Consider the following 27,617-nt stretch of genomic DNA (forward strand, 5'->3'; position numbering starts at 1 on the left):
TATTTATAGGCTGAAAAATAAAGTCAGTAGTAAAGACTGATTCTCGAAATGCAACAACTTAAAAACATACTTTTAGGCGAACACAGTTTGGGACAAATTGTTTGACATATGACTTGCCATGATTATGACGATTTTCTTTATACGTCATCTGCTTAAATGATTTTGGGGTTTGGATTAATTAAATATGAACTTTTTGTATATACAGAAAGATCCCTTTATCCCAATTTTCCATAAAAAATAAGCTTTGTTTCATTTTCTGATTCAAGTATATTGTTTTATTAATAGAAATAAATTATTTGGAATATTCGTATATGAAAAATGCCAATTTACAATTGACAATTTTAGCCGAAACTATGGGTCAATCCCAGACCAGCTCCAAAGTTGTTCTTGCCACTGAATGCACCACTTGTCCACCTGGATGCATTGCCGGTCAGATCGAGGCGAGTGTTGCGATCCTGCGATGACCACAGATTGGCCCGTGTATCCAAGCCCAATTGCTGACCAATGCCGGGAATGTTGCTGTGTGTCAAGCTAGCGCCATGACCGTTGATGTGGGAGTAGTCCAAGCCAGCTCCATTGCGCTCGAACTTAAAACCATTGGCCAGTTTGTTCTGTGAGGCAAAGACCTTGGCGTCCAGGTTGTGTTTGCCGTTGTTGAACAGATTGGCATGCGCCGACTGCTGGAAGCTGTCCTGCACGCCTGGCGTGTGCGTCCTGGTCAGATCGATGCCATGGCCATGACTAGGTGGAAACAAACAAAAGTCATCAATTAGTTCAACGGTTTATTTATTTGCATTTAAGATTAACTTACTTGTTGTAGGCTAGGGTTCCTCCAGTTGTAACTGGTCCTCTTGCTGTATTACCAGTTGCAAAGGCTTGTCCAATAACATTGTGATCGGGAGTTCCAATGCCTTTGGTGATACTCAGTCGTGCATTTGAGCCACCAGCGGGATCCGAAGACACCGAGCCGCCCAAAACCTGGCGCCTAACTCGAATGGGACGAGGTTGAGGTGTTGGTTTCGGGTAATAGGGTAGCGTCTGGTACTTTTGTGGCATCGCCTCAATGCAGGCAGCGAAAGCCACAATTGCCAGGATGAGAATGCTGCTTGTCTTTTGCATGTTGCTTGGTAAAGTTCTTGTTGATTACTGATGATTGTCTGCTGTCATCGCTGGCGCTTATATACCTCAAGCGACTGCTCTGGGGAAGCACCTATAGCCGTAGCCGGCAATTGATTTCGATTGCGATTGTGATTCACACAATGCCTGACATTGAGCTGCCTGTTTTTTGTTTGCTCTTGTCTTATCAGCAGCGGCAGCTGTGCCTAAGGAAAATCCCCTAGCGTGGGTTTTGAATTTGGTTGCGCTCCACAGATCAGCAGAATCTAAGGCAGCCTTGAGCTCCAGGGGAGAGCGCTGGAACGGAAGAGATGGAATCTGAGTATTTTTGAAAGTCCTATTAGGCCACTGTAGTATTATATTTCATTTCAAATTTAGCGTTTTATCAAATTATGGGAAGGAGATAACCATAATTTATTATTTCTTTTTTACAAATAAATAAATACATTTTTTATTAATATTTCATACTGATTTATGGCAAAATCAGTAAATCAAAATTATTCAATTTTTTAAATGAGCTTTTCCAGTACGTATTTATTTATTTATATTTTTGTAGATATTCACAGGATTAGTTTTCATAGAAACACAAGTTCTGATCAAGAATAACATTAGTATAAGTAAAGTTTTCTACTTTACTCATCTCTTCGTCTGTTGTCACCTCCACACATGTAAAGTAAAGTTTCATTTAAGAGTGGACTCAGATGAGAGACATTAAACAGAAACCTGAATGACAGCTCGAGAGCGCTGCATGGGATTCCACTCAATTTGAGTTGAGTTTTTGGGCAGAGCTTAATTGAATTTTGTGCGCAGGAGCAGTCAAAGGATGTGAGGCGAGGGCAAGAGAGGAAAGTTGTACTCTTTCCCAAAACTCGAAACTCAAAGCTTACACTGTGCCAATTTATTTGATTAGAATTGATGCCTGCGTTCGCTGATAACAACTGTTTAACACATATTAGACATATATATTATTCATATTTATTTAATTGTCAACAAGCCATTCCCCGAGGGTATGAGCAGTGGAGCGATCATCTAATATACAAGCTATTTAGCTCTATCAGCATAGGTCATGAGTCAGAGATCACCAGCTAATGACGAAGACAACAAGAACAACGTGCGAGCAAACCTTTAATCAAAACGCTTTCAAACCAACATCTTTGAATGGGGAATTTCTCGTTTGAAAAGAAAAAAAAAAACCAAAGCGAGCTCAACATTGTGGTAGCTAAAGGTTTGCTTGTTTTTTTGTTATTAGTATAGAACGTATAGTATACCAATAACTCTTAATTGCGTCATAAAAAGAATATCATCAATTGTTGCTGCTAGCATCAATTTCAGCAATATATATTATACAATTTAAGTGATTTCTTTCTCTGTCTTTTGCCAGTTGTATTCTTACTAAGAAATTGTAAAATAATTGCTATAAAAGCCAGGGGATTTACTTGAACATTATTTACAGTATTAAAATAAATATATTATCAAAAAGAAAAAAAGGCATTAATGATTCGAAAATTTGGCGCCAAGCCGTCCGTTATCCAAATTCTCTCTTTTGGGCTACTTGGTCCTCTCTTAACCGGTGCTGCTCATATCGTTTCGTCAGCGGTGTCAAATCTCATTAAGTTTAAACACGAAAAGCGCGCTTGAGCGAGCTTTTCCGTTTTCCGCTTTTCCTCGTTCTTGAGTGGCTTTTTCCACTCTTTGAAAATTCTGTGCAATTCAGCGCACACGGACAAGTTGTCAAATGCGCGTATAGAGGCAAGACGCGAGTTGTCTGTGTTGAAAAAAAAAGAAGAAAAAAAAAACGTTGCTTATCGATTACGCACGTAACACATTCTTTGTGCTATTACCGTGAAAAGTTACTAATAAATGTGCTAACAATATTGGTGTGTAAAATCTCTTGCAAATACAAATAATACTGCTTCAAACAAATCTTTAAAGAACATCTTAGAATTTCGCGTTGAGGTGCACCATTTTCCATTTTATGTGTCTGGCGTTGGCCTTCAAAGCGTGCACAGTTTTGGCCCTGTGTATGTATATATATATGTATATATACAAACCAATATTTATACACTCTGCCAAGTGGGTTATCTGCTTAAAGTGATTGTCATTTAAAAATGTTGTGTAATTTAAGAATCCATATTTTTATACCTTGAAGTCATTATTTAATTTCATTTTCGACTATTTTAATGTTTGTTACATACATTTCCCAAAATGCAAGCAGTTTTCTATTTTATTGCATTTCTATTATGTTTATTTCTTGAAAAATCATATCTACATTTTACTCAAAGTAAAATGAAACGATTAAAACATTTTTTTTTGCACAAATGCTCGAGAACAGCTTCTGACATATGTATTAGCTTTCGCACAACAACAAGTCTGCTCTATATATACATACACATATATGTATACACACATACACCCACACTCGCTCAGGCAAAACCCACTTACCTACATTTAGAACGTGCCAACTGTGCGTATGTGTGTTAAAAAAAAGCTACGAGAAAAAAGAAAACAAAAAAAACAACTGCTCGAAAATTCACTCATACGCTCGATTGACTGCCACACATACACACATACACACACACTCAAAGCTCGGAAACTCACTCAAGCCTCCTGTTAGACCCCATCATCCCCCCAATATGCATCTGGAATTACGCTCAAGCATTTTCTCATTGGGTTAGTTGGTTTTCTTTTTGTTTTTGTCATTTGTTTTATTGCGAAATCTGCCCTTTTCAATGTTAAGTGCCACAGATGATGGGGAAATGTCTCGAGTGGCCTGCCGCATTCCCAGCTGGGACTTAGCTTAGAATATTTATATCTTTTGGTGTGATTTCTACTGTTAATTATTAATATTACTATTTAATATTTGAATTAACAAGTTATTGTTGTTTAGCATAAAAGTTAAAAGACAGAAAAGCACGCGAACCGTTTACTATAGCCAAAATATATATTCAACAGGTGGAAAGTGTGGGTGTTGCTGTAAATATATAGATACAAAAAAAAAAAAAAAAAAAAAACAAAACAGCAAAACAAGCAACAAAAAAAAAGCAATACAAAACACTCAGCAAACAATTTACAAAGAGCTTAGCAGTAATTGGTCCCGTTGTCTTTGTGAACAGCTGCTAAAGGATAATAAGAAGCATGATGCTGATGTAGTTGGACACGCACAAAGGGAACAAGTGAAAACAAAAGCGCTGCTTGACAGGAAGCGACAGCAGAGACCGGAAGGAAGGCAGGCAGTCGGGCGTATAATCTGAACTAGTAAATTAAAAAACATACAGACATAATATGAATCCCTATAATACGACGGGCGGTGCGGGTGGTGGTGATGGTGCCGCAAATCCCTTTGGTGCGCCCACAATGAGTGCTGGTTACAGTCAACAACAGCAGCAGGGTTATGGCTACGAGGAGCAGTCAACGTCTGGCTATGATCAGGGCGGAGGAGCCGGCTATGGTCAGCAGCAGCAAGCGGCTGGTTATGGACCACCAGGCGCACGACCACGTGTTGATGTCGAAGCCACTGGCGAAGTGGATCCGAATTTGTGAGTAGCACAGAACGCGTTTTTTCTGCCTAGTTATCATCAAATATAACCTTAACAGATATCCGGAAGCAAAGGATTCCACTCACAAGGTTCGCGGCACCTCGGGAGTCCTCGAGATGTTCTTTGGCGCCACAGAGCAGGAGTTAATTCCGGTGAAGAGCTTCTACTTCTTCTTCTATGCGGCTTTTGGTTCGCTGTTTCCGCTGATGGGCGTCTACTTCAAGCAGATGGGCATGAATCCAGGCCAGTGTGGCATACTCGTCGGTATGCGCCCGTTTGTGGAGTTCCTCTCCGCACCGTTCTGGGGCTCCTATGCGGATCGCTGTCGCCAGGGCAAGAAGCTATTGCTGGCATCGCTCGCTTGCTGGGTTCTGTTCACCATCCCATTGAGCTTCATCCGACCGGAGGCCATCAATTGCATCGAGCGTCGCAATGCCACCGATTTTGTGCTCACCTATACGCGCACCAAGCGAGACACCTCTGCCATGTATGAGCCAATTTCGCAGCTGGATCAGGATCCAGATAGCAGCATGCTCGACGATGAGGTACAGTCGGAGGAGGGGCACAGCAGACGCAAGAGATCACTGTTGCTGCCACGCATTGATGCGGGCATCTCTCCGGTGCACATCAACTTTGTGAGCAACTATGACAACAAGCATCATCGGGATTATGTGACGCCCATCTTTAGCTCAATGGTCTATCGCACTCCAGTAAGTGTTGACAAGGATAAAGGGGTATCAACCTCTTTAACCTGTTGAGCTTTAGTCAGAATATCGTTACTAATTCATTTACTTTTTCCTTTCTTTCTGCAGGACATTCAGAAGGCATTCTTTCTGCTGCTGCTGGTCATTTTGATTGGTGAGTTCTTTAGTGCTCCGGCCATAACTCTAGCGGATTCTGCGGTCATCACACTGCTGGGCGAGGATGCGGATAAATATGGGCATCAGCGTATGTTTGGATCTTTGGGCTGGGGTATATCAATGTTTCTGGTGGGCATTGCCCTGGATCACTCCACATCGTTCTCAAATCATCCGTGCGGCGCTGGCAACAAGGAGAAGAACTATAACATATGCTTCTCGATATTCTCTGTGCTGATGACATGCGCCATAATCTCAGCGGCGAAGATTACTTTCAAGTATGAGCCTGTCGATGAGAGCCAGCAGCAGATGCAGGCTCAGTTTGTGGATCCCAACAAGAAAGCCGAGGAGGATTCGATGAATCAGCTGGCCGCCCAGCTCAATTTACCATCACTGGCAGTGGGTAGTGGCAGCGCCGCTTCGGGTGCCTGCGCCGGTGGCGTCAGTAGCTTCATTGCTGGCGGCCATCAGGCGCAGCCGCACATTGGCGCCGAGTCTAAGGTGTTTGCGCAGACGGCCAAGGAGATGCCGGAGTGGATGACGGTGCTCACACATTTCAAGGATTTGAAGACTGCCTCGTTTCTGTTTGTCGCCTGGTTCATGGGCTTCGGCATTGGCCTGATCTTTACCTTCCTGTTCTGGCATTTGCAAGATTATGGCGGCACGCCCACTCTTTTTGGTGTCGCCTCCGTGATTAATCATGTGTCCGAAATCTTTGCGTACTTCTTTAGCTTCCGTTTGATCACCCAGATTGGACATGTTAAGGTCCTGTGCCTGGGCCTCATTGGCAACGTGTTGCGTTTTCTGTACATCTCGTATTTGACCAATCCGTGGATGGTGTTGCCCTTCGAGCTGATGCAGGGCATCACTCATGCCGCCGTCTGGGCCGCCTCGTGCTCCTACATTGCACACAATACGCCCAAGCATCTGCGCTCATCGGGCCAGGGCGTGCTACAGGGCATCCATCATGGCTTGGGTCGTGGCTGCGGCGCCATCATTGGTGGTATGTTTGTCACCTACTACGGTACTACTGCTACCTTCCGTTGGTATGGTATCGCCTGCCTCTTCGTGCTCGGCCTGTTTATCTTCATCAATTTCTATCGCAAGGAACAGGGCTTCATCTCCGATATACCAGTCACCGAAGATCCGCATCAGGTAAGCTGACGATTTATCATTCTGTAAAAGAATTCTAGGCGCACCACTTCAAAAGATTATTAATCAATTTATTTTAACGCCCAGTATCCATTAATTATCTGTAAAAAACAAATATTTCTAACAGGTAGAAGAAGATATCCTTGACCCCAAGATGATTTATGCCTATTCTTAATTAGGACTACCATCTCCAAGTTGATGTAGTCATGTCCGTCTGAAAATGAACTTGGCTGGCAGGAATGATTAAATGTCATTCAACTTGTGATTAATTTGTTGAGTAGAAATATGAAATGATATCATTTAGAAAAAGTGTTCCTTCGAAAGTGAGTACGAATATGTTGATATCTCCTAGTCGGCCAATCTCTCGACTAGCGCACTCTGTCTTGCCAATATTTATAAATTGAAGAGATTATGATATTAACTGCTTGTTTAATTAACAGGTGGCCGAGGAAACTTCACATTTGGCACCACATGGTGTGCCCAGCAATCCGATACCACGAGCACTGTCCAACACACGTTTGAATGAGATGAATCCGAATGGAGGACCTTATGGCACCTATCAGACAACTGGTGGCAATCTGGACATACCCGGTGCCAGTGCGCATAATCCGTTTGCACAGTAAACACATCCATCTAATGACTTCCCCGAGAATAAAAAACCAATCCTCGCATTCAAAACACCAACATAGAGATACATAATGAAACACAGATACAAATACAAATACAGATACAGATACAGATACAGATACATAGATACTAACATTCTCACATAGTCATGGAATGAACAATATATAAGTATATAACCGAAAACATATCTTGGACATGGGCCTGCAATATTAATTGCCTGAATACATTGCTTTATTATGGTTTTTTGGTGCTTATACGAGTACATAACATAACGAGCCATATAACATAAAATAACGTAACAACCAAAAAAAAAGATGAATAAATATATTTTATATTGGAGATTCATATACATGCATAAAGCAATAATTTTGCTTTTATGGCGCTAGTAAAATGCAAATAGATGTGAAATGCAATTTATTTCTTACAAACAACATATTTGCAAAGTTAAATTAGCTTATTTAGATCAAAAGAAAAACAAAAAAAAAAACGATAAATCAAATTTTGTTCATTTTCATTGAGAAAGCAATTCGAACGAATTTTTGACATAGTAGCTTAGCATATAATAATTAAAATCTTATTTGCATCGCAATCATATCATATGAGTGGAAATATTTGAAGGATCATTGAAGAAACCACACACCATAGTCCTGGAGGAACCAACAAACTGAATAGCACACAAAAACACAAAAACTAAAAAGAAATTACACATAAAGTACCTATAATATACATGCAAGAAAATCCACAAGGATGGTTGCAAATGAAACCAACCAAATGAAACAAATATCATTTTAAATACTTAAATACTCGTGCGATATGAATTACATATGCGATATTCTTTCAAAGAATTTATGATTAACAAATTTTCTTAATTTTAGCTTTTATAAATTGTTTATTTTTATATCTTTACGTTATTCCAAAAATATAATTTAAAAGTATATTATTTAAGTTCCTATTTAAGGGCGTTTTAATATTAGTTAAAACAGTTTCAAAATATTGTTGATTTCTTTATATTCAGTTATTAACTTATACACGAAAATAATATAATCTAATATAAATACAAATGTAGTTGCATTAAATACAAAAAATCATGAGCTAAATAAATAAATGAATATTTGCAAATTTTTGGGAATTAAAACAAGAAAAAGAAACAAATGCTGTAACGAATGATATTATGAAAATCCGCCTCATAACAATCAACTGTTGAATATGTTAATTTATACACATACGAGTAAAGATAGCATAATACATATTTGTACTATGTAAACTATATTATAAATGGCTATTTTGAAATACATACTTGTCTAATATAGAAGAAATGAACGCACCAACAATGAAATTAAAACAATGATAATGGTGTCTAGTTAAATATGCAGGAATGTACCTAAGAGATATTTTGATTTAAACAGATTTAACCAGGTTTGATTAACTTGATATTAAATATTATTATGTAAACAATTCTAGCAACAAAAAAAAAAACTCTTTAATCTATATACATATACATACGTTCTTACAAACCTAAGAGAAAAACTATATTAATTACTTATTGTTAATGATAAACGATAAAACGTATTAGATATTGTTGGTAATATTTAATGGATATGTTTCAAAGAATTTTCTGATTAATATTATACTATAGCTCTTATGTACAGCACCTTTTATGAATCTTTCGAGTACATAATTAAAATTGATAATTATGCAAAACTGCACTAAAGTTATGTTGGTGAGCTACAAATTTAACCAAATGGCTCCATATACCTATAAATATACACATACCATACCATATACCATATACCATATACCATATACCATATACCATATACATACATAAATGTACAAGTATTATACACAAATGCGCAATACCATTACAAATAAATACATACATAAAACATTAACAAAACAACAACAACAACAAGCAGCTAATTCAAGAACTCATGTAATATGTAATATGTATGTATGTTTAATAAAAGTTTAAACCGAGTGAAGTAATAGAAAATAACTATTAGTTTCTCTAGTGAAAGATGAAAGAGGAGACAAGAGTTAACAAACACTCTCCAACAATTAATAGAACAGTTTATGGATTGTTTAAATACATTCAGCATTTATTAAGTCTATCACGCGCCTACGAACAACAATCAGATTAATTATATGTGTTTATAGATCTACTTAAAAGTTTATGTGGCATCCGTTTCGGTTTTTGGTTTCTTGGCCACCGGCGCAGATTCATCCGCTGGCAGCTTCTCGGAAAAGATGGCCGTCGGTTGAGTCTGCTTGTAGGCGGGTGCAATCCAATATGGATTCTCGGCCGCATCTTTGGCATACTTGAGTATAGCCTCGCGCGGATCTTGATCATCGTCGACGCGCTTGCTCAGACCCAGATTGCGGATGACATACGAGGAGAGTGTGCCACCGGAGCTGGCCACACGTCCGCCCTGCCCGCTGGTAATGGGCAAATCCGGTCGCTTCGATTTGACCGGATCCATGCGCGCCTTTTCCATCTTTTTGCGGGAGGATCGTGTCTTCTCCTGCCGGAATAGGGGCAGCGCATGAGGAGTTATGATCTGTGACACGCCAACCATTTCCATTTGTTGTCTCTTGCGATGCGTTTTCACCACGCACAGCTTGGCGCCACGTATGCTGCGCTGTTCATCGTAGAAGCACTTGATGATGCCATTGCCACAACTGACGAACAATTGATTCAATTTGGGATGCCACAGAGTCTTGATCACATGCGAACCGGCAACGGGAATCCGCTGCACTTCCTCGAAACTTTGCGTGCTATAGAAATACAAATTGGCCTCCGTTTGGCCCTTGGGCAGCGATTCACCTGTGACCAGCAAGCGATCGTCCGGACTGAAGCAGCAGTCTGTGGTATCATAGCGGGAGAAGAGATTCGTCCAGGTGTGCAGCGGTTGCTTGAAGTTCCTCAAATCCCAGAGTTTCATGGTTTCATCATTGCAACGTGTCGCCAGCTGCTGGCCCATGTACGAGAACACAATGGAGGTGATTTCCGAGCCCGTCTGGTGTGCTCCCCGGACGCAGTGCGTCGTGTTCACATACATCTTGCGCGTATCCCACGTTTGAATGGAGCCATCCACACAGCCGGCAGCGATTAGTGTCGCATCCCGATTGAAATTACACGCGGAGGCACTGGTTCTTAGACCGCCCTGGGCTCGAGTCTTGATCACTTGTAACTGGTCCTTGGCACGCAATCCCTGCCAGATGCGCAGTGTGCCGTCCAGCGCTGCTGTCAAGAATTGCTCCCGGTTGAAGGGATGCCAGCAGCCCGAGGTGAGCTGCGCCACATGTCCCTTGGTGCGTGTCATGTCACTGATGTACTGATCACCCTTGCAGCATTCCAGCTTCTCGAAGCCATCCCGATCCAGCACCTTGGCCTGGGCATTCCCAGATATGACCAGAATCATGTCGCCAGTCACCGAATATTGGAGAGCGCGTATAGGATGATTCTCACATGGCTGCAGCTGACGAAAGCTGCGCATAGCCGAGTCCATGCCAGCAAAGTCCCAAAAGCACATATCATAATCTATGGAGCCGGAAACAATGCGTGCGCCCGATGGATCCCCAGCCAGGGCCAAGACAGCTCGCGAGCCGTGTTGCATTTGCACCTCATGTGTGTAGGGTATGCGACGTGCCAGATTATTCTCATCCTCATCCGAATCATCGTCATCTTCGTCCGAATCAGCCTCTGCCTGCTTGCTACTTGCCTGCTTCTTAGTGGCATCATCCGGCTGCTGCTGTTGTTGCTCTGTGACTGCTGCTGGTGGCAGCGGACCTATAACATCATCAGAAGCCTCTTCCTCCTGTTCCTTAACCGGTGGTGCAATTGTTCGCGCCTTGGCGATCTGCTCATTGATGTCAAACACTTTGGCTGCCTTGCGGCCAAATCCACTGATGCCCATCACATCCTTAAGATGCTGACTCTCCAGATCCTCGGCCACATCTTCAATTTGGCGTATCATTTGTTGCTTGTTTATTTTCTTAAAGCCACCAGCATCTTCATCGGGCTTTTTAATCTCAGCGGGTGTTTTGCTCACGTTTAGCTGTATTTTGCCAAACGATATCTTGCCGCGCTGCATGGCTTGGCTTTCTTTCTACTCAGTAATGGTTTAAATATAAATTCTGCACTTTCTAGCGTATGTAAATAAAAAATCCAAGTTCTTGTCGCTTATTCGTTTTCTGTTTAGTTATCGGCCTGCCACATGGCAATCGATATATCGATATTTACAGAGCACTTCATTTAACAGTGACCTGTTGCAACTGTTAATAAACTGCGACTTGAATATCAGAAAAGTCACTACAAATATGACACTTTAGGAAACGTAGAAATTATAACAAAAAGAGTTTTCTAAAAAAAAAGTATTGTTTATTTATAATAAGTCTAGTTCTGCAAGCAGTAGTGAAAGACATCTTAGATATTTTCTTATCATTTAACATTGCGATTTGGTACCTTAAAATACTTGTTTGTGTACCATCTCTATAGGAACGTCTCACTCCTAGCGTCTAACCTAAAATTGGGCGCGCAGTCGGCTCTGTCGGCATTTTCTCTTGCGAAATTTATTGCAAATTTATAGAGATTTGCGTGGTGTGGTGTAATTGACAGTTGATTTTGTTTTCATATTTAGTGCAGTGCACAGTCAACAATGGTCGATGCCTTGGAGTACAACGACATAAATGCCGAAGTGCGCGGTGTTTTGGTGAGTTTCAAGAACGCAATTCGCCAACCAAAACTTTTGTCTGACAACTGTTCTGCCCTTCAACCACTTTTCCTTGCCGTTAGTCATCGGGTCGCCTGAAGCTTACCGAGCAGAACATCATCTTCAAGAACACGAAGACGGGCAAGGTGGAGCAGATTGCCGCCGATGATATTGATTTGATAAATTCACAAAAATTCGTCGGCACATGGGGACTGCGAATCTTCACCAAGAGTGGTGCGCTGCATCGGTTCACGGGATTTCGGGACAGCGAACACGAGAAGTTGAGCAAGTACATCAAGGATGCATATGCCCAGGAGATGGTCGAGAAGGAGATGTGTGTCAAGGGCTGGAACTGGGGCACCGCTCGCTTCATGGGCTCCGTGCTGAGCTTCGACAAGGATACGAAGACCATTTTCGAGGTGCCTTTGTCACATGTCTCACAATGCGTCACCGGCAAGAATGAGGTCACGCTGGAATTTCATCAGAACGATGATGCGCCAGTGGGTTTGCTGGAGATGCGCTTTCACATACCCACCGTGGAGTCGGCGGATGAGGATCCCGTGGATAAGTTTCATCAGAATGTGATGAACAAGGCGTCGGTCATCTCGGCCTCTGGCGAGTCCATTGCCATCTTCCGCGAGATACACATTCTGACGCCCCGTGGTCGCTACGACATCAAGATCTTCTCGACATTTTTCCAGTTGCACGGCAAAACATTCGATTATAAGATACCCATGGATTCGGTGCTGCGTTTGTTCATGTTGCCCCATAAGGACAGTCGGCAAATGTTTTTCGTCCTCTCACTGGATCCCCCCATTAAACAGGGCCAGACACGGTATCATTATCTGGTGTTGCTGTTCGCTCCCGATGAGGATACCACAATTGAGCTGCCCTTCAGTGAGGCCGAGTTGCGGGACAAGTACGAGGGCAAACTGGAGAAGGAGCTGTCGGGCCCGGTCTATGAGGTAATGGGCAAGGTAATGAAGGTGCTAATTGGACGCAAAATAACCGGGCCGGGCAATTTCATTGGGCATTCCGGCACAGCTGCTGTCGGTTGCTCATTTAAGGCAGCCGCCGGCTATCTCTATCCGCTGGAGCGTGGCTTTATCTACATTCACAAGCCACCGCTGCACATCCGTTTCGAAGAGATCAGCTCGGTGAATTTTGCCCGCAGCGGGGGTTCGACGCGTTCCTTTGACTTTGAGGTGACGCTGAAGAATGGCACTGTGCACATTTTCTCCTCCATCGAGAAGGAGGAGTATGCCAAGCTCTTTGATTATATCACACAGAAAAAGTTGCATGTGAGCAACATGGGTAAGGATAAGAGCGGCTATAAGGATGTCGATTTTGGTGACTCGGACAATGAGAACGAGCCGGATGCCTATTTGGCTCGGCTCAAGGCTGAGGCACGCGAGAAGGAGGAGGATGACGACGATGCCGAAGATTCCGATGAGGAGTCCACGGATGAGGACTTTAAGCCCAACGAAAATGAATCGGATGTTGCCGAGGAGTACGACAGCAACGTCCAGAGCGATTCGGATGAAGATAGCGATGCAAGTGGTGGCGGTGGTGGCGGCGGCGGTGGTGGTGATAGCGATGGGGTTTCTAAGAAGAAGCACAAGGAGAAGAAGCGCGAGAAGAAAGAGAAGAAGCACAAAGAGAAAGAGCGCACAGTAAGCAATCCCCTTAAAAGTCTAAGGAATACAGTAACTGATTTTTATGTTCACCTTTCCAGAAAAAACCAACCAAGAAGAAGGACTCCAACAAACCAAAACGACCAACAACCGCTTTTATGTTGTGGCTCAATGATACCCGTGAGCAGATTAAGCGCGATAATCCGGGCATAAAGGTCACCGAAATCGCCAAAAAGGGTGGTGAAATGTGGAAGGAGTTGAAGGACAAATCCAAGTGGGATGAGGCTGCATCCAAGGACAAGCAACGCTATCAGGATGAGATGCGCAATTATAAGCCAGGTGACGGGCGATGCTAGCGACGATGAACAGCTGGACAACAACAAAGCGATCAAGAAACGCAAATCCGATCCATCTCCAGTGAAGAAATCAAATACTTCAGGCAGTGGTTTTAAGAGCAAGGAATACATCTCGGATGAGGATTCCACTAGTTCCGAGGATGTCAAAAAGAGCGGCAGTGAGCCAGCCAAAAAGAAGAGCAAATCAGCCGACGGAGCCAATGCAAAGAAGTCCAAGAAGAGTGAAAGTGAAGTGGAACCGAGCGAAGAAGATGATTCCTTTAGATCAGATGATGCCAAGAAGAGCGGCAGTAAGACGGACAAAAATAAAGGCAAATCATCCAAGAAGAAGGCCAAAGACACCGAAAGTGAAGCCACCGATGAGGAGACCAACGAGAGTAATGAAGATGATGATGAGGATGAGGCCAGCGATTAGTCTAGTAATTAATACATTTCCATAACACAATCCACACACTCACACACACACACAAGCAATTAGTTCTAAGATAAGTGTTACAAATAAACCTGCAAAAATATAGCTTGGTTTTAAAAATTTGTTTACTCTTTTAATTAAACATCATTTCCAATATAATGTTATATATAATGACTGGATAATTGCGAAGCGAACAAGTGCGGGTAAAATTATTGTTATCAGCAATAGCCCAAAATGTTTTTAAATAGATTTAATTGTTACCCAAAGTCAGTTGCCGGAGTTGAACGCTTTTCAGCTTGCACGCAATCCGAAAAATATTCGGTTATTTATTTTAATATATAAATTTATATATATATATAGTTCACAAATGTCCATATTCTGGCCCATGGTGCAGCTGATCTTGCTCTGGAATATAATGCAGGCAAGAATGTGTGGTGTGTTTATCTCGATGTCGTTAATTAATCAAAAGCTTTCTTAGGTCAGCGGCTTGGCCAAGTTTACAAATGTGCAGTGTGTTAGCAAGGATACAAATTTTACCGTGTTTACCATATGTCGCCTGTATGCGGTTAAGCGCGATGTGGCTGAAATGACCATAAGAGTCAAAATCGTCCAGTTCCCCAAGAAACCAATTGAGGTAAGTTTCCAGCACTAAATACAAAATACTCTCAGTCTGTTCAAATCAAAGGGTTTCAAGTGACATCATATATGTATAAGCTGTAATTATAAAGCCATTATCGATACGTGCTTTGTGCACTAAGCTTGTATTTCGCTTGAAGTTTAAATTTAATCTATTTAGTCAGCAAAGCGTTAACAGATAGTATTTATAATACATTATTCGTGTTGACAATTAAGGGTAACTGCGCGATTTTACATTATTATACATATAAAAAAACACTACGATGCTTTTAAATTAATATGGAAATTTTGTTAACATTCAATATACAATAGCTGTTTACCAGGACTTGTCTTTCTAAAAGAAATGTTATTAATTTTAAGATATTTATAATCATTTGTTACGGCTTAAAAACTATATAAGTGTTTGCAACCTTTGTGTTTGAATGCTCAACTCTCTACGTAGTATTTCCTACTCGTATATGTGATTGTTTGGATATGTGATTAATATATACATTTATATTCGATTCATTAGGCTGGTAGCTTAATATCTATTCCCTCATAAAATAAGTAATGGAAGTCAGGACTTCGCTATAGTAATACCTGTTTTAATAAATATTTTGATTGTATATATATATTATATATTCTACTCTATCAGATAGTTTCCAAATGCAAGCCATTTTGTTCGATTGGCTGCGTTTTTGGTGTAGCAAACAATGAATTTATACAAATAGTTCCAGAGTAGTTGTAGGCTATTGATAACGAGAGCGTTCTCTACGTCGGAGTATTGGATGCTGTTGCAGCTCGGTAGTCAACCGCTCGTCTTTCAGCAAATTATCAATACCGTTGCGGGGGTCGTCACACTTCGGGGCTGCATCATCATTCAACTGCTCGTAAACGTACGGCTTCCGCTCGTGGCGATTCAAGGAACGCCTATTTGGTGTTTCTATTGCTTTCATGGCCAGCTCGGGGAACGAAGGCTTTCGCGAATACTCCAGCAGCTGAGTGTGGGAGTGTGAACAGGCTAATGTCACGTCATGAGATTCGTCGTCGGCAGTTGCATCGTAATAAATATTGGTCTGAGGATCGGACACACGCTCCATTTCTGCCTTCTTCGTCTGGAATGTTGCATTGGTCTCGTCGTCCGCTGTTTGGGTAGGCCATTTCCACAGGCTTGAGATCATGGGCAATACTATATGCAGGCTGCGAGTGCCTAATTGCGATGAGAATGACAATGCATCGGCAAGCAGATGTCGTTTCTCGTAGAGAATATAGTCATTGAGCCGGTGCATATAGCGACCCATCAGTGGATTAAGAATCACGTCAAAGACCCAGACACTGGCCGAGGGCGCCGAGATGACCATCCACAGTACGATTAGCAACTTTGTCTCCACATACAACGGCAGCCAGGTGAAGAAGGTGTCGCTCATAATCTCCAGGCTCATAAGACAGGCATATACTATCCAATACTTGGTCCAGGCGATCAGTTCCTCCTTCTCTTGCTGCAGCGCAAGGTGGGTGTTCCGTGCTGGCAGCAATGTGCCAAAAATGATGACCAGAAAACGCGTGACGAAGCTAAAGAAACACATCCTTTCGGAATTTCGTTGCATATATCATATAAATATATATATATATATATATGCGTGAGAACAGATTTTTGAAAACGGTAATTGTGAGCTTTATTTGACTATATCGGAATTCGAAAGAAATTACGATTTTCTATATTTTTTTGAAACATCGAGTTTAGGCCTACTTAAAAATATGGCATGTGGAATGGCTGAAAACCTTACACAGCCATTACTTAAAATGAATACATTATTAGTTATGGTCTGTTAACTAGACTAAAACTGTATTTAAAATTGTGACATCTTCGACTAGTTTTATATTTATTTATAATTTGATTTCTTTTATTGCATTTTATATTTAATGATATAATAGTTTTCGTTCTATTGCTTTCTGTAGATGCGAATACAGCTGCTGAAGCGGGCTAGTGGATATAAGCCCTTTCTTTATGATGTTCGACATAGCGATACATGCGAGTATCTGGAGAAGCGCAATCATCCCTTTGTCAATATCGTGTTCAATAGCTTCCTCAATCACTCAAATATCAACAAGTGTCCACTGCCGGTATGTAATTGTATGAATTGACTATTTTCTTTTAGTCGTTATCTATTATTACATTTTGCAGGCTGAGTTTAGTGTGGAACATTTTCGTTTTCCTGTCAAAGCGTTGGAGATGCTGCCACTTCCTGGCGGCGAATATGCAATTTATGCCACTTTCAGTATCGATAATCGCGATCGAGTTATTGTCAAAGTCTTCTTCACGCTCACAGAATCCCGCTAGTAAGTCCCTGATAAAGCTCGTTAGCAGTGGAAAATCTCTCAAAATTAATTGAATTGAAGTGCGAATAAAGATATGAATTGAATAATTGTAATTGAATTCAATGACAGTGCAATAAACTAATTTATAAATTGCAATTGATTGTTTTTTGTGTTTTAATGTTGCTTTTTCGCATTAACTGTCACACCACGTGTCCTCTCAATATTTAAGTAATTGGGTCACTAAATCAGGTCTGTATTGTTTGCAAATTCTTTTTATGGTTTTTGTTGTTTATTAATGCATATGTAAGTGATAAATAAATGAGTATTAAGGAACACAATTGCGTTCTAATCAACACAGTGTGTTAGTGAAGTTTTAAAGGTCATATTTATAATATTTCACATGCTGTAGCCTCTAGCCTATATGGGCGACCCTGCAAATGCTCGGTCATGACATTTGGGCAAAGCATTAAAAACCCATCAAGTCCAAGACATACTCGCAACATACAATAAATCCAATTGAAATCAAAGACCTTTCAACGCAGTAATATCTGATGTCCAGATCGGCAATCGGGCCAATCGTGCCCATTGAAACATTTGAAACGAAAATTAATTGTAATTGTGTCTAATAATCTGAAATGTTGACGGAAATAAAATGCTCAATTGCATACCGACAGGCCGACTGGCCGACTGTCCGACTGTTAGACACTTCGACTGTCTCTGCCTGACAATACAAAATTACGTATACGTTGTGTCAAATGTAAAAGGCAAAAATATGAATTCAATTACCACAACTTTGCATGCATAATGAATTTATAGGTCAATTGCAAAAACTTGAACTCGATAAGCGAGTGGACGTGAATTTTGTGGGATCCCGCAAAAATGTTATGTTATCTTTGTGTTATTGAGTATGCTGACAGGCGATGTGTTTCATACCTTGTCAAAACCTATTGCCTAGGAAGTAATAATACTTATGGTCAACAACAATAACACTAGCAACATCAACATCAACATCAACAATGATGATGAAAAGGCTTAACAATGCATAAATCTTGGCAATTAATTTCACATGCAAATTAATGAGAAGCAATTAGCTGTTTAAGACGAAAAGCCCATTTATAATAAGTTTTTGTTCGTGTTTTCGCTCGGCGCCTGTAATATATAAATTATTTTTTTGTTTTTTTTTTGTGGTTAAATGTAAATAAGTCATTTTCGCACTCGGCTTGTTGGACGTCGATGAGCGCTTTATCGCTGATTAACCCAAATTCAAATAAAGTGTAGCATCAAAACAACCAAACCAGCCAAAGGCTAAGGAACTTTGTTTTAAAGTTATTGACTTTTCACCAAGATGCATTTAGTCATACATTTTTGAAGCTACACAAAAGTGACTCAATGAAAAACTTTTTTCTCAGGAATAGTAAAATTTCGCTTAATTTAAATAAATCTGTATTTAATACCCTTAGTATTAAGATTAATCTGATATTTATTTTGCAATTTACAATTGTATGCAAGCCGTGTTAAACAAATTCGTTACAAAATGTTTTTTCTAATATTTATTTAGCTATTTACAATTGCTTGCAAGCCTCGTTAAACAAATTCGCTGCAAAATGCTATTTTTTTGCAATATTCGCATTGATTTTTTGATCAAGATTAATAGTGTGCTAATTGCATTTAAATATGTATACGTGAGTGTTTCTTGTTTTTGGCCGACATTCCTTTGAGCACATTCGATCGAATATAATACGAAATTGCAAATGTGCGTTCGTTGCAAGTTCGTTGCTTCAGTCTTTTGTTTTGCAGTCGGACAATCAATCAGCCTCTCAGCATATGACAAATCATTCGCTTAGTTTAACGCCAAAATTGTGATGTACTGCTTTCTTAACAAATTTGTTTTCACCTCCTGAGCCTGTAATTGATTGAGATTCTCTAATTGCGGCCTTTCGTTTTGTTTTATTTTTTTGGAGGAAGTTGCTACCGAATATATCGGCGGTATTCGATTTAACGATAATGTGTCATTATCGATCCATCAATTAATTCCATACGTATGCTTTGCCATGACATTGAACTTTGCGCTTTGAGATTAATTGCAGCATTTATAGCAAAAAAATGTGACTTAATTATCACAAAATTTAAGTGCTTCACTTGTTTATATCAATTATGAAGCAATGAGAGTAATTATATTTATTGGTTTTTCAAAAATCAAAAATCATTCTCTTTCTAATCTTTGTTTTTTTTTCTCGTATTTTATTGTTACTACTATATTAAGTTTGCCTTAAAAGGTATTATATAATATATATTTAATTGAATACTTCTGTTGAATAAAAATTTGTGTGTTTTCATATGCAACTGCAGTCTGAATAGATATAATTATCACACAAGCTTAAATCAAAATTGATACGTCACTTAATGGTCAATATTGAGCTCGTTTTCCTTTCGCAAGTCAGGAGCCAGGCCGATAAGAGACATGTGTGCTAACCCATGAATATTTATAGACTTTTGGCTTGAAAATACAACGGAGTCAGCGAGCTGCATTAACAGCTAGTTGGCCGAGAAGCAAAAAAGAGAGAGAGAGACACAGTTTGTGAAGTAGATTCACTTGGTGGTTTTTGCTGTGGCAACCACAACGGTTTCTGGCCTCTGTGGGTCTTGGACCATTGGGATTGGGAACTGGCAGCTAGTTGGCCTGACATAATAATGGCCAATAATGCTTATAATATAATCGACTTTGGTCCAATACTTTTCGTAAAGTGCTGCAATTTTCAAATTGTTGCCGCTTTGATTTAAATTTATATTTATTTTTGTTTGTTTCTTTTTTTTTGGCTTTTTTATCTGCATCTTAATTTATTCAAATTTCTTCAGTTGGGCTATAATTTTAGTTCATTTGGAATTCATATTTACATTTGTTCATTTATGTTACAATTTCGTTTAAGGCTTAAAACCTGATTAGTTGTTGTTTATATTTATTACATCATTGAAGTGACCCAAGTTTGCTGCTGTTGACAATTTCGTAAAAGTGGTTGGCGGATTTTTTTTCGTTTTTTGTTTGTTTCCAATTTCTCAAATCCCAAAAACCGAATCGGGCTGCGTCAAATGTTGAAAATTATGCAAATGCTTATTGATTTTCTTTGTCTTTTTTATAGAAACTTAAAGATTCATAGCTTAGGCAGCCGCTGACAAACACATTAATGCATTTTTATTTCTTGTTAGCTGTTGTTAATATTACTTTTGGGACTCAACTGCATTTTGACGCCCATAAAACGATGATTGCATGCTTAAGAGATGATCAATTAAATTCGTTGCAGTGGTAATCTGTGAATCCCTGAGTGTGTTTCCATGTGCTTGTTGTGGATATTGAGCAATCATGACTTTGACCTCTGCTAAGACATCGATTAATGGGAGATAAGAGCTGTCATAATCAAATTTTGCCTACTTTATGGCATATGAAAATAAACAACAAATACCTTTTTTATTCATTTCAATTTGCCACAGCTCTTTAAAAAATTTCAAGTCAGAGATCATTTTAGGTAATGGCTTTTAAGAATTGTGCAACAGCCAAATTATTGACACTAAACCCCAATTGAGTTTCAATAATTTTTGAAACCGCAGATAGGTGGAGAACAAATCACAAGGTATACAAATTAAAGGTTGAGGGGAGTGTGGATGGGGGGGGGGGGGGGGTAAAGTGGAGCAATAATTAAATGTAATGCCAATGCGATGACATCCCGCCTTTAGACCGAAGACAGGCTGTGAGAAAGCAGCGCAAAAAGTGTCAATAAACACAACAAATTTAAGACAATGTAAATAAATGCAATGCAATTAACACGAAATTCACATAAAAGTAATGAGTTCAGCTTGAGATTCCGACTTGATGCGGTTGCCGTAGACCCATGAAATGAAACCTGTTGCTTCGGTGTTCGGAGGAAAATATCACAGCTCATTAATAGATTTCAATCGTAGCTGTGGCTAAATGTCGCTTGAAATGCTGAATGCTTGAAGCAACACGTGTAATGACACCGATCCGATGAAGATCCCCATCTGGCTGGTTTATATAACATAGCATGTTGTTTTTTTTTTTTTTATCCCTCCCCCTCCAAACCAAAATGGCAATTGGGGTCACCCAGTGGATTGGAATATTGGAGTCAAAACGATTCCTACGTCAGCGTTGACTCAGAGCATCTCATAAATATTTATACGTTCAGTAAATTGGTTCATTGCCGTTTCACCCAATCGCTTGTCTGCTGGTCCAGCGCTCATGGGGTTCACTGTACTTGGCATCCACACGCGTTTCAGACCGCCCCCACTTTCCGATTCAGTTCTGCCACAATGTAGAACAATTACCTTTTAAATGGACTTATTAAAAAAAAAAAAACATTTACATAAAATATGCGTAGATGAGTCAAAAACGGAACGCTTTTTGGGATAACAGTCACCTTATCACATTTGAAATATGGTTTCCAAAAACTGTCCGTGAACTTGCCAACAAATGTGGGTGTCGCATTTAGGTAGCAATACCACAGAGAATTTTTATTGATAATTTTAAGTTATTGGCAATTATTTATTTTTGGTAAAGCAATTCATTTCCTAATTAAACGCTTTAAGATTATTATTGTTATTTATTATTATTTACAAGGAAGCTATTGTCACTATTTTTGTGTTTATTCAATGCTACTTATTTAACTCATTATTTCACTCCCACATAGGTTAAATGTTTAATATGGTTTTCTGTTGATGATGTTACTTATTAGAATTTAAATAAAAAATTCGTTAGACTTACAAAGACTTAAATAATTTTTCAGAGGGAAAAAAGAAATGTAAATGACTAACTGAAATTCGTTTAAAATAACAATTAATACATTAAGTAGGACCCAAGCTTAATCTTAATGACATTGTCATTAGTTTTGCAGCACGCCCAAGGAAAACATATGTTTAAAAGTGCAACAGCCGCTTCCTGTTAACAATGTGCACTGCTGTCAATGCTTTAATGACACTTTTTTAATTAATTTGTATTTTTCATATGCTCACCAATTAAATAATGTCTGTTTTGTGGCTACAAATGAAATTTGCATGTGAGTAATGTTTTATTGTTGTGAAGATCGCAAATTGAAGATAAATGAAAACAAATCTTTACAACATTAATCAAATGCTTTTCAGCAAACAAAAATGCGCTCGAAAAGTCATTCAACGGGAGAGAGAGAGAGAGAGAGAGAACGAGAGTGAGAGATTGAGAGAGACACACCTAAGTCACTCAAAGTTTGGCTCAAACTTCCACTCGAAAAGCTATTACGATTGGGCTATGCTGAAAATGCAAGTGTTTTTTGCTCGTTGCCGTTTTCGTTTTCGCTTTCATTGGAAGCTTTCAAGGCAAACTTTAAGTTTGTCGACTAGATAGCTTTGGGCAACGACGGCTTGCTTTGGTTTGGCCCAAAGCTCGGCTCTGGCTCTTGCTGCTGCTGCTGCTGTTGTTGTCTGTCTCGCTTGCGCGTGCGCTGTCAGCTTTTAATTGTTGTTGTTGTTATTGTTGTTGTTGTTGTTGGCTGGCCCGATCATTGTGTGCGCTATATTTTTTGGACTGCGCTGCGCTGCCCAAGCGAACGTTAACTTTAGTGTGCGCCGACCAGTTTCCGTAGACGGCCACAAAAAAACGGCACGCAGACGCGATACATCAAAACTACCAAAAAAAAAAAAAAAACAAAATTCCAACCAATTGAAACAAAAGAAACCCATTGGAGATATACGCAAAGCGAGCGTTGCTTATGTAAGGCTGCCTCAAAGTTCTTCCCAAGTGTGCAGTGTGGCAAAAAAAAAATTAATAAATAAGTGGCTCAAAAGTGCAAGCATAACAAACCCCCTCCCCCAAACAGGCAGCAGCTTCAGCTCCATTGAATTACGCTCAATTCGCTCTCCGCTTTTTTTCGTAATCGTGTGCTGGGCAAAGCAAAAAAAGCTAAAAGCAAAAAAGTAAAAAGTGAATCTGCCTTTCAATAATCTCCATTTCAATTTCCATCTCTCTCTCTCTCTCTCTCACTCTTGCTCGCTCACCCAACGGTCAGACAGTTGCCATTTTTTTCCGTTGCTGTTGCTGCTGCTGCTGCTGCGACGTCGCCGCGCGTTTTTATTGTTTATGTTTTTTCGTGTTCTGAGCCCCGGAGAAGGTTAAGATATAATAAAAGCAATACAATCAGAATCACAATTACAATGAGTGAAATATACAAATTTCGTTGACAACAACAACAACGACGACGAAAAAAGTCGTCTGCCAAGCAAATTTCACGCCGTATTTAATCTTAGCGCACTGCCCGCCTGCAGTTTAAACGCTGTTCGTCTTTCTTTCTGTTCGTGTGTTGTGGGTTCTTCTCTCCGTGTGTTCTTCACGCGTTCTGTGCTTTTTGTGTTCTGCTCAACAGTTCAACAGTTATCAGTAATCGCCGCGCGTTTGCTTATCGTTATCGTTATTGCTATCGTCGCATCTATTGATCAGATCCAGAGCCAGAGCCAGAAGAAGAAGCACAAGAAGGGCACAAGGCGCAAAGGTGTTTGGCTACCCAACAACAACGGTATTGGCAGTGTTCTATAAAGATAAAAAACAAGCAATACATAGAAACGCAGTCAGTGCGTTTGAGAGTGCTCTACAAAATTTGAAAAGGATTTTCGCGTAAAGTTGGAGGGCCAGTATTGGCCGCACAGAAGTAAAAAAAAAAATACGGACCTAGGTAAGTTCATAATATAATTATTGTAAGTTAGATAGTAAGAAAAACAAGTTGTGCTACAAATAAAAAAATAATTTGAAGAAGGGATATAGTAAACATTTTTTGAAACATTCGCTATTGTGAATATATTAAATATTATAAAATAAATGGTTACAAATTCAACTATTTTACTTAGATCAAGTCTTATAATAATATATATTTTATTTGTGCATTACCAAAAAGTTTTCAATCACATGATCCATTTGTGTGAAGTTCTGCTTTCTAACTGGTGCCTGGTAGTTCAGGCAGTTCTTTCTTTTGTTTGACTCAAATCAAAACCAAGCTAAGCTCTTCACACACATGGTAATAAAGTTGAATACTCAAGAAATGAAGAAGATGGCTAACGAATGAATTTAGTTATGTTTTACTAATTTGCAGACAAGTTTTTGTCAAATTAGGGCCTTTGCACGTTTTGGACAACGTTTGCTTAAATTGTTAATTGTTGTGTCATTTAATAGTTGCTAATTGCAATATTATCAAATCGCTGAATACATAATTTCCAATATTCAAGTACAACGTGTAAAGTTTATGATTTTTACCGTTGTTGTATTCAAAAAGTGGGCTTGTTTCTTAATCTGTAATACGTAATTGGTTATATTTTATTTTATTCAATTATATTTTCATGTGCACAAACACACATACACATATTTTTATATGTTTCAGTGTATGCAGTTATAAATGCATATAAAACAGACCTTTTCATTGTTGTTGTTGTTGATGTTGTTATTGTTTGGTTATTTTGGTTGTGCACGTTATTATCTCATTGTTGTTGTTGTTGTTGTTGTTTTAGTTTTCGTTACTGTTGCTGTTGCTGTTGTTTTGGGCCGCTTTCGAGCTTCGATTGTAGCGATTTTGTAATATTGCTACAGTTATTATTGCTCGATACGCTTTACTCTGCTCTCCTCGCTGTTATTGTTGCAATTATTGCAGCTCGTATTGCAACAAAGCCACAAAGAAAGACAGCAGAGGGACAGAGATAGAGAGAGATAGAGAGATAGAGAGAGAGGGAGAAGTGTGGGGAGCTGGGAAGCTTGCAAAGCTTTCAGCCAGCTTTTAACTTGTATGCATAATGATCTGAGTCTGAGCACCCAATCTCAGCCCAGACTGTAACAGTAGATTTGCAACTTTCTATGGGCATTCGAAATTCTATGAACACCCCCAGACTTTTGTTTACTTATGTCGATATACGATTAAATACACAAAGCCTTGCCAGCTGTGTGTGCTGTGTGTTCATCGTTCATCAGCTCAACGACAGTGTCCACTCTTTTAATTCATCTGTTATTTTTTTTTCATACACATTTTATTTATTATATATAAATGTTTTGTTTTTTGCTTTGCTTTTTCATTGACACCGAAGAAGAAACCCGAGTAACCTGTTTGTTTGTCTCTTCGTCTGCTATAGTCGCCTAGCCGTTCAACTCTGTTTGTATGTGTGTGCGTGTCTTTGTATTTGTATTTTTTTTAATTAATTTTTTTATCCAACATTTATTAAATAGTTTTTTTTTTGTTTTTAAGCAACGTTTAGCGTTTTTAATGCGTGTTTGATTTGTATTTTTTTTCATTCAGTTGGAATTGGTGGTAAACCTATTTATTAGCCACGATTGTTTCATGCAAATTCGCTTCAGGCAATTCCATAAATTGCTTAGCTTATTTCTACAAAATCTTGCAATTAATTCATTTTATTCAAATATGTGTTTGAACAAGCAGCCCCATTTGAAAGTTTGCAATTACTAAATAAACAAAAATCGTTTTAAGCAACGATCAGATAAAAATGAATATCCATTTAAATAAAACCATGTTAAGCAAAGTTTCACTAAGCCATCCTCTATAGATGCGTGTACTTCCTGTTTTGATGCAATATTTAAGTAAATTAAATTACCACTGAACATACAAAAGATAAGTGCAATGCCAGAAGAAAGGCAACAGCAGCGGCTAACAAATATTGCAAATAAATTAAAAATGCAAATGTCATAAAAGTAATAATAAGTTTTGGCCATTACGAAAAACGTAGACAAATGCATAATACATACATACATACATAGGTAAAAAGACATAGTATCAAAGCTTTAAGTTTTACTGTTATTGCCAAGTTATTCGCGCTGCGCTTTTGACGTCTTCTTCAATTTCAATTTCAATTTCACTTTCATTTTGCGGTTTACAGTTTTTCCGACAGCCGACCGCAAATGCTGCACGCAATCCACAAGTCGTATGCTGGTGTGTGTGTGTGTGTGTGTGTGTGCAGCCTGTTGCATGTTGTAACAACAATTGGAAAATTATAGCAAGAGGATAAACAATTGCAGCTGTAAACAATTGTTTTGAGTTGTAATGCCCGTTCTATGGCCCAAGATAAATAAATGAATAAATATTTTTAACAATTTGGCATTTCTTTTGGGTGTGCGAGTGTGTATGTGTGTGTGTATGTGCGTGTGTGTGTGGCTGCCTTAATTATCAACGGCGTCTCTTTTATTGCGCATCTTTCATTTAATTAGCTGGCACATTACGTATACGTTGTATATTTATTTATTTATTTCGTTTGTTGTCTTAGTCTTTTTCATTATTTACTACGTATGCTATTTCTTTTTCTTTTTTTTAATAATTTACGTGCCTTTGTTCATTTTTCAATATTTGTGGCATATTATTTATACGTACATTGCTACTAAAAATAACGACAAAATAATGACAAACCAAGACTACCCCAAACTAATATTTATAAACATTTAAATAACATGTTTCATCTTAATGGAATTTTTTAGTTTGTCAAACTGGTTTTGAAGTTATTAAATAGTAATTTTTTTTTATAAATTCTTAGTTGTCAAAACGACAATCAAAGAAATTTAAAAATATTATCGGCTTACAAGAGTTGAGTATTATTATAAAATATTTCTTGTGTTTTGTTTGTTTTTTTTTTTTGGTAAAACATTTGCACAGCTGTTTTCAGCTTCGTTAGCTGTCAACGGGTTTTTTTCAACACACATTCAAGGTACAAGTTCCCAACTCTATTGTTTCCAAATGCAAACAATAGAAAATATTCGCTCGCCCTTATACACACACTCACACACACACTCATACACACACACATATACATACAAATTGCAGCTGATTTGAAATGTTAAGCAAATGCAAAGAGTTCAGGTCGCAGACACTTTACGTAATCCTTTCCGTCATCATTGTCGCTGTCGGGCCAAAACACAACCTGCAACCTGCAACTTGTTAACTGAGAAATCAAATTTATTATCTTTTGTGCGGTTCATCGGTCTTTGCGCTGATTTCTGTGCAAAACGTTCGCATTTGAACTTTGTTATGTCACTTTGCTTTTTCTCCATAGCAGATTAGATTGTGATTTGTGTGGGAGTTTTTTAGGGAATCTATTTTTTTGAAACTATAACTTTGCAATAAGCTGGATTAAATGGCCGTTTGCTGCATAAGGATGACAAAAGTGTTTCTTAATTAAGTTAAACAAAACAAAATATGTTAAAGGTTGCGTTTGGCAAGATCTTCAAGGTCTCACATACATTTGAATTTGTATGAAAGGGGAAAA

General features: G+C 39.1%; 7 protein-coding genes across 11 annotated transcripts in view; 4 read left to right on the forward strand and 3 right to left on the reverse strand.

Annotated features, from left to right (window-relative positions):
• Positions 1-252: 252 nt before the first annotated feature.
• Positions 253-1,149, reverse strand: LOC6561078 (attacin-A). Its single transcript, XM_001986013.2, has 2 exons — positions 812-1,149; positions 253-741 (listed from the first exon to the last, which is right to left on the reverse strand). The coding sequence occupies exons 1-2, from the start codon at positions 1,117-1,119 to the stop codon at positions 342-344; spliced, it is 708 nt and encodes a 235-aa protein (XP_001986049.1). The 5' UTR covers positions 1,120-1,149; the 3' UTR covers positions 253-341.
• A 1,736-nt stretch (positions 1,150-2,885) lies between these two features.
• Positions 2,886-7,607, forward strand: LOC6560827 (major facilitator superfamily domain-containing protein 6). 2 transcript variants are annotated; one of them, XM_001986014.2, is made up of 5 exons: positions 2,886-2,993; positions 4,230-4,652; positions 4,711-5,362; positions 5,465-6,664; positions 7,102-7,607. In XM_001986014.2, the coding sequence occupies exons 2-5, from the start codon at positions 4,399-4,401 to the stop codon at positions 7,282-7,284; spliced, it is 2,289 nt and encodes a 762-aa protein (XP_001986050.1). In that variant the 5' UTR covers positions 2,886-2,993; positions 4,230-4,398; the 3' UTR covers positions 7,285-7,607. The 2 variants fall into 2 exon arrangements, with proteins under 2 accessions (XP_001986050.1, XP_032590191.1); XM_032734300.1 differs by lacking the exon at positions 2,886-2,993 and adding an exon at positions 3,040-3,137.
• Positions 7,608-9,366: 1,759 nt separating this feature from the next.
• Positions 9,367-11,495, reverse strand: LOC6560828 (gastrulation defective protein 1 homolog). The gene has a single exon (XM_001986015.2). The coding sequence runs from the start codon at positions 11,380-11,382 to the stop codon at positions 9,460-9,462; it is 1,923 nt and encodes a 640-aa protein (XP_001986051.1). The 5' UTR covers positions 11,383-11,495; the 3' UTR covers positions 9,367-9,459.
• A 356-nt stretch (positions 11,496-11,851) lies between these two features.
• On the forward strand, positions 11,852-14,525 carry LOC6561339 (FACT complex subunit Ssrp1). The gene is given in 4 exon segments (XM_032734703.1): positions 11,852-12,000; positions 12,084-13,673; positions 13,736-13,972; positions 13,974-14,525. Coding segments are annotated over 4 exon segments (2,313 nt in total). The 5' UTR covers positions 11,852-11,946; the 3' UTR covers positions 14,406-14,525.
• A 244-nt stretch (positions 14,526-14,769) lies between these two features.
• LOC6560757 lies at positions 14,770-17,414 on the forward strand. Its single transcript, XM_001986018.2, has 4 exons — positions 14,770-14,823; positions 14,881-15,036; positions 16,977-17,141; positions 17,203-17,414. Exons 1-4 carry the CDS (start codon positions 14,770-14,772, stop codon positions 17,356-17,358), a joined length of 531 nt encoding a protein of 176 aa, XP_001986054.2. The 3' UTR covers positions 17,359-17,414.
• LOC6561340 (receptor expression-enhancing protein 3) lies at positions 15,333-16,631 on the reverse strand. The gene has a single exon (XM_001986017.2). It carries the CDS (start codon positions 16,622-16,624, stop codon positions 15,767-15,769), a length of 858 nt encoding a protein of 285 aa, XP_001986053.2. The 5' UTR covers positions 16,625-16,631; the 3' UTR covers positions 15,333-15,766.
• Positions 17,415-22,973: 5,559 nt separating the features above from the next.
• LOC6560826 (A disintegrin and metalloproteinase with thrombospondin motifs 8) overlaps positions 22,974-27,617 on the forward strand; it is a 51,047-nt gene continuing 46,403 nt past the window's right edge. For 3 of the 4 annotated variants that reach the window (XM_032734927.2, XM_032734929.2, XM_032734928.2), the window contains exon 1: positions 23,412-24,043. The gene's annotated coding sequence lies outside the window, so the exon portion shown is untranslated. Of the gene's footprint in view, positions 23,089-23,411; positions 24,044-27,617 lie in introns of those variants that run through there. The other variant, XM_032734926.2, reaches the window with a different exon arrangement.

This window comes from Drosophila grimshawi, unplaced genomic scaffold (assembly GCF_018153295.1).
Source record: "Drosophila grimshawi isolate 15287-2541.00 unplaced genomic scaffold, ASM1815329v1 contig_1367, whole genome shotgun sequence".
In the NCBI taxonomy this organism is placed as follows: Eukaryota; Metazoa; Arthropoda; class Insecta; order Diptera; family Drosophilidae; genus Drosophila; species Drosophila grimshawi.